The 12,111-nt window shown below is 45.0% G+C and overlaps 1 protein-coding gene across 4 annotated transcripts in view; it reads left to right on the forward strand.

Annotated features, from left to right (window-relative positions):
- SLC7A6 (solute carrier family 7 member 6) overlaps positions 1-12,111 on the forward strand; it is a 38,230-nt gene that overhangs the window by 13,266 nt on the left and 12,853 nt on the right. For all 4 annotated transcript variants that reach the window (XM_047789495.1, XM_047789494.1, XM_047789497.1 and 1 more), the window contains one exon: positions 11,296-11,421. In XM_047789495.1, the coding sequence (XP_047645451.1) occupies positions 11,296-11,421 (126 nt within the window). The remainder of the gene's footprint in view (positions 1-11,295; positions 11,422-12,111) is intronic.

A 12,111-nucleotide genomic window follows, 5' to 3' on the forward strand; every position in this document is an offset into this window, starting at 1 on the left:
TGTTTTGATTGGTGTCAGCATCACTGGTTGTAACTTAGCACAGGAGAAAACCCTCAGTGCTGAGCCCTTTATTCTGCTGCTCTGAAAAAAAAAGTTATTTTGTTTCCCAGCTTTTACTCCTAAACCAGTGTAAAGCCATCAGTGAGGAAATGGGCTTCTCTAGACTGTGATGGTCCCAAGGCATTTTATCCCTCAGGCTCACAGCAGAACCTTTCCCTTCTGCCGCTGCAGCAATTTGCAGCCCATTCTGAGCAGCAGGCACCACACCAAAATGGCTTTTTCCCATTGGTGTTTCAGATTTCTTTACACTGACTTTGTAAACAAGCTCTGTCTGCGGTCAGCGAGGAAGGTGGCTTCTACCCTGTATTTGGGTTTCTCAGAACAGGACCTGAGTGATCCCAGTGTATCTGTCTTTATTTTCCTTTTTCTCTTATGAGGTAGTAAGGAGGAATTCTGTGTGAAATTGCTGAAGGGGAGAGAATATTGTGAACTTGGTCTAGTAAAGCTAGTGTTTTAGCTGAGAAGTGGCCAGAAATCCCTGTGTTCCTTAGCACTGTGCTGCCAGAGGCACTTAATTATACTCTGTTCTTTCCGTATCTTTGCTTGCAAAAGCTTTGGCAGTATGTGTAGTTTATCCACAGTGTTAAAAATAGACTGAAAGTACCTTGGAGTTAGCAATAAAGGATTGTACAATATACTGTGCCTCCTGACTCTAGGGAATTTATTAAAGACAGATGTTAAAGGGAGCGCCTCCACAGAAACCCCTGGGTGGAGGGAAGGTGGGTACTCAGCTGATTATCTGATAGGGTTTTGCTTGGGGGATCCTAGCCTGACTGAGTTCTCTGAAAAAGGGGATAATTTTCTGATTATAAAACACATTCATTAAGGAGAAAATTAAATTGGCCTCAAATCACCTATAATCTACCACCAAGAAATGAGCACTTTTAATAATTCAGTTGCATCTTCATTTCTTTCTGTTATGTGGAATTAGAACAATACTTTGCACATTATATTCTGCTTTTTAAACGTAAGTATATTATGGATTTCTCCCCTTGTGAAATGTTCTTCAAAAGAAACAATTTTAGTAGTATTTGTCTTTTTTTAAAATTAAATATAATGCATAGGCTGTTATAAAAAAATGCCCCCCCCCAAAAAAAATAGAAAAAAGAAAGTTAAGGAATTCCTGTTGTGGTGCAGCAGTTAATGAATGAACCTGATTAGTATCTGGAGGATGTGGGTTTGATCCCTGGCCTTGCTCAGTAGGTTAAGAATCTGGCGTTGCCATGAGCTGTGGTGTAGTTCGCAGATGTGGCTCAGATCCTGCATTGCTGTGGCTGTGGTGTAGACCAGCCAGCAATTACAGCTCCCATTTGACCCCTAGCTTGGGAACTTACATATGCTACAGGTGCAGTGCTAAAAAGATGAAAAAAAAGAAAAAAGAAAGTTAAAAATCACCCCTGATTTTATCTCCCAGAGAACTTTTGTTACTTTTTCTGTGAAATACCTTTCAGTATTTTTTTTTCTGTGCTTATCCATCATTTTTTTAAAAAGTACCCTTGGGAGTTCCCGTCGTGGCACAGTGGTTAACGAATCTGACTAGGAACCATGAGGTTGCAGGTTCCATCCCTGGCCTTGCTCAATGGGTTAAGGATCTGGCGTTGCTGTGAGCTGTGGGGTAGATTGCAGACGTGGCTCGGATCCCACGTTGCTGTGGCTCTGGCATAGGCCGGCAGCGGCTATAGCTCCAATTAGACCCCCAGCCTGGGAACCTCCGTATGCCGCGGGAGTGGCCCTAGAAAAGGCAAAAAGACCAAAAAAAAAAAAAAATATATATATATGTATATAAAGTGCTCTTAAGATCAAACTCTTTGTGGTTTATAAACTATATTTTAAAAAATTAATATTTAATCCCTTTTATCAGATATTCTTAGAAAACATGGTTTGGGACACATAAGTAGTTTCCAGGAAATGTAACACAGTGGTTAAGATCACAGGCTCCTGGGTTTGATTCCAGTTTTACCATCCAGGAGCTGTTGACCTTAAGGAGATAGTTAACTGTTGCTTTAGTTTTCTTATTTGTAAAATGGGACTATTGATTGTACCTATCTGAAAAGATGGTTGTGAGGAATAAATTAAACAATGTACATATAGTGCTTCTGGCATATAGTGTCTTGTAATATTATTAAAAATAATGTGGCTAGGAGTTCCCGTCGTGGCTCAGTGGTTAACGAATCTGACTAGGAACCATGAAGTTGTGGGTTCAATCCCTGGCCTTGCTCAGTGGGCTAAGGATCTGGCGTTGCCATGAGCTGTGGTGTAGGTCAGTAGGTCACAGATGCAGCTCGGAACCTGCGTTGCTATGGCCCTGGCGTAGGCTGACAGCTTCAGCTCCAATTTGACTCCTGGCCTGGGAACCTCCATATGCTGAGGGAGTGACCCTAGAAAAGACAAAAATATAAAAAAAAATGTGGCTATGGGAAACCTTTGTGTATAAATCATTTTCAGAGTTTTTTCATATTTTATTAGGATAGAATTATATAAGAAATCCCTGTGTCTAAAGAATTAAACTGTTTCAAATTTCTTCATTTGCTTTCTAAAAGAATTGGTGAATTTGTACTCTTGATTCTGAGCACCTGAGAGTGCCTATGCATTGGTCCTGTGATGGTCTCAGATTGAATTCCAATAATAACCCAGTCAAAGGGCACCATGTACATAATTTTTCATATAAAGATTTTTTCGGAGTTCCTGTTGTGGCAACAGTGGTCAACGAACCCGACGAGGAACCATGAGGTTGCGGGTTCCATCCCTGGCCTTGCTCAGTGGCTTGGGGATCCAGCATTGCCATGAGCTGTGGTGTAGGTCGCAGATGCAGCTTGGATCCCGAGTTGCTGTGGCTCTGGCGTGGGCTGGCAGCTACAGCTCCGTTTAGACCCCTAGCCTGGGAACCTCCACATACCGGGGAAGCGGCCCTAGAAAAGGCAAAAAGACAAAAAAAAAGATTTTTTTTTATTAAATCTTTTTTCTTCATGATTTTTCCCAATGTTTTTTGTGCTTAGTAATAAGCCCATCTCCATACCAGGAACTGATCTTTTGACTGGAGAGAGACTTCACCTCTTAGAAATGCGGAGTCATGGTATCTCATAACTTCTTTCTTTCAAATATACTTGTAGCCAGATTACTCAGTATTTGAATTCCTGCAACTCCCCATCCCCGAAACCAAAGCTTTTCCATAAAGCAGGACTGAGGGCAGGAACTTGTCAGAGATGGGGCCAAATCATAAAATCTTGTCCTATCCTTAAAGACTAAGTTTGGTTTTTTTTTTTTTTTTTTTTTTTTTTTTTGCTTTTTAGGGCCACACTTGAGGCATATAGAAGTTCCCAGGCTAGTGGTCAAATCTAAGCTGCTGACCTACACCACAGCCACAGCAATGCAGTATCTTTAACCCACTGAGCAAGGCCAGGGATTGAACCCGCCTCCTCATGGATCTTAGTTGTGTTCGTAGCCTCTGTGCCACAGCAGGAACTCTCAGACTAGGTTTTAGGACTCAGTTTACTTCTCCTCTTGGAAATTAGGGTGTGGAATCAAGCTGATATATCATCTAACAAAGCTAGGTGTGCTGGAGGGATCCTCCTGGGATAGGGGTAGCATGGAGAGCAGCCTGGTCTCAAGAGACATAGATTGGAAGGAACCAATTATAACAATTAGAGGAAAAAACAAAGATCACTGAATCTTGGGGAGAGGTAGGAGAATTAAGTTAGTTTTGAAACTGAGATATGAGAGGGATACAGGTTGTTGGTTGGGAGACTGACAAAAGAAGTTAGATCCATGTCAGACTAGATAATTAAAGTTCCATCTTTTTTTTTTTTTTTTTTTTGCTTTACCCTCAGCATGTGGAAAAAGTTTCATCTTGGGAGACAGGGCCCAGGTAGTTTCCATATAACTAACTGTAAGCTGGTGGCCCATAGGCCAGACTTAGCCCACAGATAAATTTGTTGGGCCTGCACAGTGTTCTAAATAATTTTGAATTACTTGCCAACGTTTAAAAATTGGGACTTGGAGCTTCTATTGTGGCTCAGTGGGTTAAGGATCTGGTGTTGCTGCAAGCTGTAGTGTAAGTTGCAGGTGCGGCTTGGGTCCAATGTTTCCATAGCTAAGGCATAGGCCTCAGCTGCAGCTCCAGTTCAGCCTATAACCTGGCAACTTCCATATGCTGTAGGTGTAGCATAAAAAGAAAAAAAAAAAAAAACAAAAAAAAAACGAAACAGAACTTTCCTTTTCTCTTGATAATTGAAAAGTTCTGGCAAACGTGGACCATATTCCTGCCTGACATAATCAGCCACTACTCAGCCCCATTTGAGTAGTGGTTATTCCTTTTTTTTTTTTTTTTAAATTCAATGAATTTTATAGTTGTACAACCATCTGGTTATTCCTTTAAAAGAAACTGTGGCTCAGTGGTAATGAAATCGACTAGTATCTGTGAGGACCGGGGTTTGATCCCTGGCCTCACTTAGTGGGTTAAGCGTCCAGCGTTGCCATGAGCTGTGGTGTAGGTCGCAGATACAACTTGGATCCTGCATTGCTGTGGCTGTGGCATAGGCCGGTGGCTGCAACTCCAGTTAGACCCCTAGCTTGGAAACCTCCATATGCTGCAGGTGCAGCCCTAAAAAGACAAAAAGTAAATAAATAAAAGGAGCATATTCTCCCATTCACTCCAGTCCCCTACTCCCCAACACCCCTTCTTTTTTTTAATATCCAGATAATCTTGCTGTTGCTCACTTATATTACCTTTTTGGGCCCTAGAGGCATTGCTCTTTCAGATCCTGGCTTTCAGCAGCTCAGTCCCAAGTTATACCAACAGGGAGCTAGATTCAAAATGTTTTTTGTTTTTTTGGGTTTTTCGGGAGATTTTAGGTTGTCTTAAGCTACTCATTATTGTTAGAGCAGCGATTTTCAATTGGATGTGAGTTTGCCCCCCACCAGGAGACAGTTGGCAAGATTTGGAGACTTTTTTGGTTGTCACAATTGCTGGAAAAGGGGTGCTGCTGGCATCCAGTGGGTAGAGGTCCGGGTGTTTTGGACCATTGTATAATGCACAAGACAGCCCTTTGCAATAGACTTGTCGGACCCAAAATATCAGTCATGCTGAGGTTGAGAAACTGTCTTTGTTTTCATACATATTCTGGGACCTTGGACTCTTCTGTGGTTGGTAGGGTCTCAGGCTGCCCACTGAACTCAGTATGCTGAGGGGCTCTTACTCACTTATGGCACGGTAAGGGAAAATGGCACTTCTTGAGGTCCATAAGCCGCTTCTTGGGAGTTCCCTTGTGGCACAGTAGATTAAGGATCTAGTGTGGTTATTGTGATGGTTCTGGTTGCTACTGTGGTACAGGTTCGATTCTGGCCCTGGAACTTCCACATGCCATGGGGGGTATGGCCAAAAAAAAAAATCACTTCCTGACAAAGTGACTGGCTGTATTTTCAGAAATCCACATGCCCAGCGTTGTAGGAGTACTTGATTTGCCTGCAGAAGCATGTGTTTCTGGCTTAGGTCTGGTCAGTACATTTATCTTGGTGGGATCCTCTCTGTTATGTAAATTCAAATACAACATTGGAGAGTACTTGCCATGAAGGTTTCAACATGGAAATCAGTTCAGCAGTGATGCATTGGCAGAGGTCCACTCAGCACTGAGGCTCCATTGACCCTGAGGGTTGGTTTGGTAAGGCTAATAGGGAAGGAGGAGGAGGAGGAAGAAGGGGAGAGAGACTGTTAATGGTGAGACTACAGTGAGGAAATACTGCGTGATGCCTGAATAGCTTTCCTATTGCCTTTTGCTGTCTTGGACTCATGTCTGGGCAGGGTTCTGAGTAAGACGGCTACTCTTCCCTATTTGGTCAGTTGTTGCTATGGATCGATGGTTTTCATATTCTGACAGTGACAGGCCTAAGGAGTACTGGTCTTGACCAGAACTACTCAAAGACCCTGGACTCTAAACCTGTATATAGTTTGAATGTTTCTATAAGACTAAATGTGGAAGTTCCCATTGTGGCTCAGCAGAAACAAACCCGACTTGTATCCATGAGGATGTGGGTTTAATCCCTGGCCTTGCTCAGTGGATTAAGGATCCAGTGTTGCCGTGATCTGTGTTATATGTCACAGACATGGCTTGGATCCCATGTTGCTGTGGCATAGGCTGGCAGCTGCAGCTCTGATTAGACCTCTAGCCTGGGAACTTCCATGTGCCACACTTGTGGGCCTAAAAAAAAAAAGACTAAATGTGTATATTTGTGTAGTTAAAAACAAAGAGGCTTTTAAAAAAGGAATGTATAGGAGTTCCCGTCGTGGCTCAGTGGTTAACGAACCCAATTAGTATCCTTGAGGACTCGGGTTCGATCCCCGGCCTCGCTTGGTAAGTTAAGGATCCAGCATTGCCTTGAGCTGTGGTGTAGGTCACAGATGCGGCTCAGATTCTGTGTGGCTGTGGCTGTGATGTAGGCCAGCTGCTATAGCTCCGATTGGCCCCCTAGCCTGGGAACTTCCATATGCCCAGGGTACGGCCCTAAAGAGACAAAAAAACAAAAAAAAGGGGGGGAGGATGTACATTACATATTCATACACATGCCAAGTAGTAGCTTCTGATTTCGAGATCTCCATTTGGAAGGGTTTACCTCTCCTGGATTCTTCTAGAACATTTCTCTCCTAAGAGAATTGTCAGTGTTTTTTCTGCCTTTTTTTTCTTTTCCTACTTTGTTGTCGTTAAGGATTGTGCTCATTGATGTGACTGGAACTACAGCTGCAGATGCCAGGCCACCTCCTCATCTGCAAGAGAGTGTAGTATGAGAGATGCAGTTCTTTTTGAGGGCAGGATTCAGGATTAGTTTGGATTTAAAAGAACTGAAAACCAAAAGCAGCATGGTGCTAGCATGCTGAATAATTAAAATTTATTTCTCTTACATGTTGAAAGTGGACAGCGTGAGGCTGGTAGGATGACTTCATAATTCTTCAGGGAGAAAGATTCCTTATGTTTTACTGCTCTGCCATCCTCAGTGTGTGACTTGTGGCTGGTGGCTACTCAAGCCTTAGTCATGCCTATGTTGTAGCTGACAGAGAGGACAAAAAAGGCACCTCCCGCCCTTCAAAGATACTTCTGTAAGGTCTCTTTGTGTGAACTTTTGCTTACATCCCTGGGGTTAGAACTTAGTTACTTGGCCATGCCTGCCTGCAAGAGAGGCTGGGAAATGTCAGCTTTGTTTTGGGTTGCTGTGACTCCAGCTAAAATTTCTATTACTAAGGAAAGATGGAAAAACTTAATAGAAGTTATGTAGCCATCTTTGTCACCAAGAGACTTTAGGGATTTTTTTTCTGCTTTGGGCTTGGGTCTGGATCTGCTGTTTGAGTATTTCTTAGCAATAAGCCCCTAGAGAACCTGGAAGACCCTCTCATGGGTCCCACACTCATTGGTACAGGCTTTCCAGCAAGGAAATGAGGTCAGTGGAAAAGGGAGGGCCTGGATGTTTTCATTGCGATAATTGAATCTGCGTACCTGGCTGCCAGGCTCAGCCAGTTGTCTTGTGTTTGAGCTATGATCCAGTCTTTGGTGTTAGATGGGGATGGAGGTTCTGAGAGGCATGAAGGGGTGGGGATCAGATGGTGAAATTTTGTTTCTTAATTGGAATCAGGAAAACATTTGAGGGACTTGGCTTCTGCTAGGTAGGCTGTTCTTGGGGCTCTCTGTTCTCTGGCAGGGCTGGGAGTCTGGTGAGGCAAGCAAGTCTCTTGGAGCCAGCACTGAAGCATGCGCTCACTCTCTGGTTTGCCAGCTCGTCCCCTGACAGTGAGCACCTCCTTCAATTTTGTGCTCTCGGCTCCTTACCTTACTCTACTTCTGGCCTTGCTCCCTGGCTGCACATTGTTTTGTTTTATTTTATTTTGTTTTTTAAATTTTATTCATTTATTTGCTTTTTAGGGCTGCACCCGTGGCATATGGAGGTTCCCAGGCTAGGGCTTGAATTGGAGCTACACCTGCTGGCCTACACCACAGCCACAGCAACACGGGATCCAAGCCGCATCTTCGACCTACACCACAGCACCACAGCTCGTGGCAACACCGGATCCTTAACCCACTGAGCGAGGCCAAGGATTGAAAACGCAACCTCATGGTTCCTAGTCAGATTCCTTTCTGCTGTGCCAGAGCAGGAACTCCTGCACATTGTTTTAAATTAAGTAGTTTTATTTATATTAAGAAAGAAATGGAAGTTCCTGTTGTGACTTAGTGGGTTAAGAACCCAACTAGTATCTGTGGGGATGTGGGTTCCATCCCTGGTCTCGCTCAGTGGGTTAAGTAATCCAGCATTGCCGTGAGCTGTAGTGTAGGTCACAGATGAGGCTCAGATTCCGCATTGCTGTGGCTGTGGCTTAGGCCGGTAGCTGTAGCTCCGATTCGACCTCTAGCCTGGGAACTTCCATATGCACCAGGTTTGGCCATAAAAAGCAAAAAAAAAAAAAACAAAAAAATGGGAAAGAAGTGTATGCGCACAGTAAATAAGTCCAAGTGTAAAAGGGTATACAGTGCAGAAGTCTCCTTTTCAGAGCTTTGGTCTTCCTGAGGCAACCGCTATGACCGGGCTCTTTCATATCCTTCCAGCTGGTCTTTTAGAAGGGGCACTGCAGGGCCTTCCATGAGGTACTGCCTTCACTCATTGAATATCACTGTGTGCACAGAGGCCCAAGCCATGGGGGCAGTTTGTAGCAGGAGGGAAGAAAGGAGGAGCAGAAGTCAGAGGAGGGAGGCCCTGTCAATGGGCTGAGGAGTCTGTCAGTGTCCCTCCCCACCCTACAGCCACATCTCAGTGCTACAAACCAGAAGCACAGTGAGCACAGCCGGGACACTGTTGAAACAACCTCTTCTTCCATCTTTCTGTCTCTATTTCTCTTTCTGTTCCTTTCTGTCTCTGCCTCCTTGTCTTTGTCTCTTACCTGTCTCGCCTCTGCCTCTGTGTTCTGTGTATTTCTATGTCCTTCATCAGTCTTTTTTCTCATGAGCTGCTTTCTCTTCTGCTTCTTTTTGTAGTCCTGCTTCCTTCCTCTGCTTTCTCGTGGTTTTTGTTCCTCTGTCACAAGGGCGTGTATGTGATTTTGACTTGCTCTGGCTCCTGACTCCGTTGCTATTAGATACGTTCAGTTTCTTGATATCTTGACTCCCTATTTTTGGGAGAGCTAATCAGATAGGCTCGGCTTGGGTCTGTTGTCAGGCTCTATCAGCCACGATAGGGCAGGGGGAGCCACTCCCAGGAAAGGGCCTAGCAGGTGCTTGAAAACGTGCTTACTGTATTGCACAGGGCTCTGTGGCTTACTGGTGGCTAACAACTGGGTAATCCTCATGTTAGCTGATCTAGGCTTGGCTCCACATAGAGAACGTTGATTACCAGGGCAGGTCTCTGGGAACACCTGCCAGCAGTGTGTACTCCTTTGGCCTTCTCCCCTCCTTCACCTTGGCCATTATTTACTGTCTCTACCTGCTCATATGACTGACTAGTAAGCACCTGTGTCTTTTGCCAGAGTACTGCGTGAAAACTCTTAACGTGCCACAGAGGCTGTCCAGCCACCTGTGTTAATATCCATAGGCTGGCCCTGGGCTCTCCTCTCTAATTGAGGGGAGGCCTGTCCAACTTTTTGACAATTGCGTTGCTGCAAGGGGATTGGCAGTTAGGTGAAACTCATCACCATCTTGATTCCAACCAGGGTTCATCAGTTCCCATCTTTGCTTGGCATTAAGAAAACAGTATGCTTTTGGATCTCTTTAAGAATTTGTAGTCTTCTTGGGGAAGTACCACCCAGATGCCTGAGGATGAGAGACAGACCTTCTTGAAACAGATGTCTATATGACAGTAGCATGAAGTACTAAGTGTGCTGTGAAGCGAGAATTCTGTAGGGTTCAGGGAGAGAGAGCTCAGCGAGGGGCTGGCTGATAGATTTGGGCAAAGTTTTACACAGGAAGTGGCTGAGCTAGGCCTTTAAAGTGGGAGTTGATATTGGCTATGGCAGGAGGGGCGGGGGGAGGACATTTCTTTTATGTGTTTATTTGGCACCAGTAAGGCGAGAGTCTGGGTGAAGGAGAAAGTACAAACATGGGTAGGAGTAAGTAGAGGTGGCCTGGAGGATGAGCCCCAAATTTTGTAATAATATTTGAGGTTCTCATAAAAGTTCTGTTTTTGCAGGCTAAGGGCAGTACTTAGAGGTGTCCCTGTGCAGCCCCTTGGGTACTACTCTTGTGTCCTCTCCATGGATCAGAGCAGTCCCTGTTTAGCATAAGTAAGGTGGCAGGACACCACAGCACAGGGCCCAGATATCACTGAGGTACATGAAGAACTGGAACATGAAGTCAGCAGTGCTGATGCCAGCTCACTCTTCCATGGGCCCCTCCGAGAATCGGGAGGTTTGAATAGGAGTGGGGATGGGGGAGATCAGTAGAGTCCACGTGAGCCTGGGAATGGTAGTTAGCCTCTCTTAACCTCAGTTGCCTCATCTAAAAAATGGGGATAGGAATGTCTTTTCTGGTTGGGAGACTTAATTGAGAGGATATATGTGAAATTGTGCGGCACATGACAGGCTTTTTAAAAATAATTATAAACAGGGAGTGCCCATTGTGGCTCAGCACAAACCTGACTAGTATCCATGAGGATGTGGGTTTGATCTCTGGGCTTGCTCAGTGGGTAAAGGATCTGGCGTTACTGTGGTGTGGCGTAGGCAGGCAGCTATAGCTCTGATTTGACCCCTAGCCTGGGAACCTCCAGATGCCAAGGTGCGGCCCTAAAAAAAAAAAAAAAAGCATATGCAATATTGTCTACTTCCTAGGTGACCTGCCACCTACATGCAAATTGACTTCATTTGTTGATGGGCCTCTCTTGTCCTCACTCTCTAGTGTGGCCATGGAGAGGTCCTGTGTCCCAGGTGGTTTGAAACTCTGGGAGTCTGAGTGGGGGAGAGTGGATGAAGTCTACCATTTTTGGGCCTGAGGGGAATTTCCAAAAATAGTCTGGCTGTCAGAATGTATGAATGTATGAATATGTGGTTATACATGCCTTTGTATATTTACTTGTCAACAGTGATGGGATATTTATGGGATCTCTCAGCTTGGCAGATGGGGGATGTCTACCCATTTCTCTGCTCTGGTTCTGACCGGTCCACTGGCCCCTTTGCCTTAGGCAGACAGGTTAGAGGATGTGCTTTGTAAAGAAAGGTTGGGTGTCTGTGCCTTCAGCTCAAGCCTGCTGCTGACTTTATGGTTTTCTTCCTAGGTCTGCTGACATTTGTGAACTGTGCCTATGTCAAGTGGGGCACACGTGTGCAGGACACATTCACTTATGCCAAGGTCCTGGCACTCATTGCCATCATTGTCATGGGCCTTGTTAAACTGTGCCAGGGTAAGAAGGGCCCAAGGTGGGAAGAAGGGTGGGTGACTCTGGGAGTTCCCTTGGATTCCCTGAGGAGGATGTGGAGACTCTGTTAGCTTTATTGCTCAGCTCTTTCTGTATACATGTTAGACTGTGTCAGTGAGAGCAAGGAACCTATCATTGGGCCAGGCTGGCTTAGCCAAGTAGACATGAGTTATTAGCCCCTCTTTCAGGGTTGCTTTTTCTTTGTGAAAGTGGGTAGCACATCAAGAAGCCAGCCAAGGTCCTAGGAGCTTTTAAAACTTGGGTTGTAATTGAGCCATAAATCAGTGGGGATTGGAGTTCCCTTCATGGCTCAGCGGTTGGCAAACCTGACCAGGTTCCATGAAGATGTGGGTTTGATCCCTGGCCTCACTCAGTGGGTTAAGAATCCGGTGTTGCTGTGAGCTGTGGTGTAGGTCGCAGGCACAGCTCGGATCCAGCATTGCTGTGGCTGTGGTGTAGGCTGGCAGCTACTTCTCCGATTTGTCCCCTAGCCTGGAAACTTGCATATGCTGCGTGTGGGGCCCTAAAAAGCAAAAAAATAAAAATAAAAAATAAAAAATCTGTGGGGATAGAGTGAGCCCTACTCTGGTTCCTGTTTTTTCAGTCTGTGACTGCCGGCAGTGAGGAGGGAGGCTTGGCCCTCCTTGAGAAGGGTGGGAGGCGAGTATGAGGCAG

This window comes from Phacochoerus africanus, chromosome 8 (assembly GCF_016906955.1).
Source record: "Phacochoerus africanus isolate WHEZ1 chromosome 8, ROS_Pafr_v1, whole genome shotgun sequence".
Taxonomy (NCBI): Eukaryota; Metazoa; Chordata; class Mammalia; order Artiodactyla; family Suidae; genus Phacochoerus; species Phacochoerus africanus.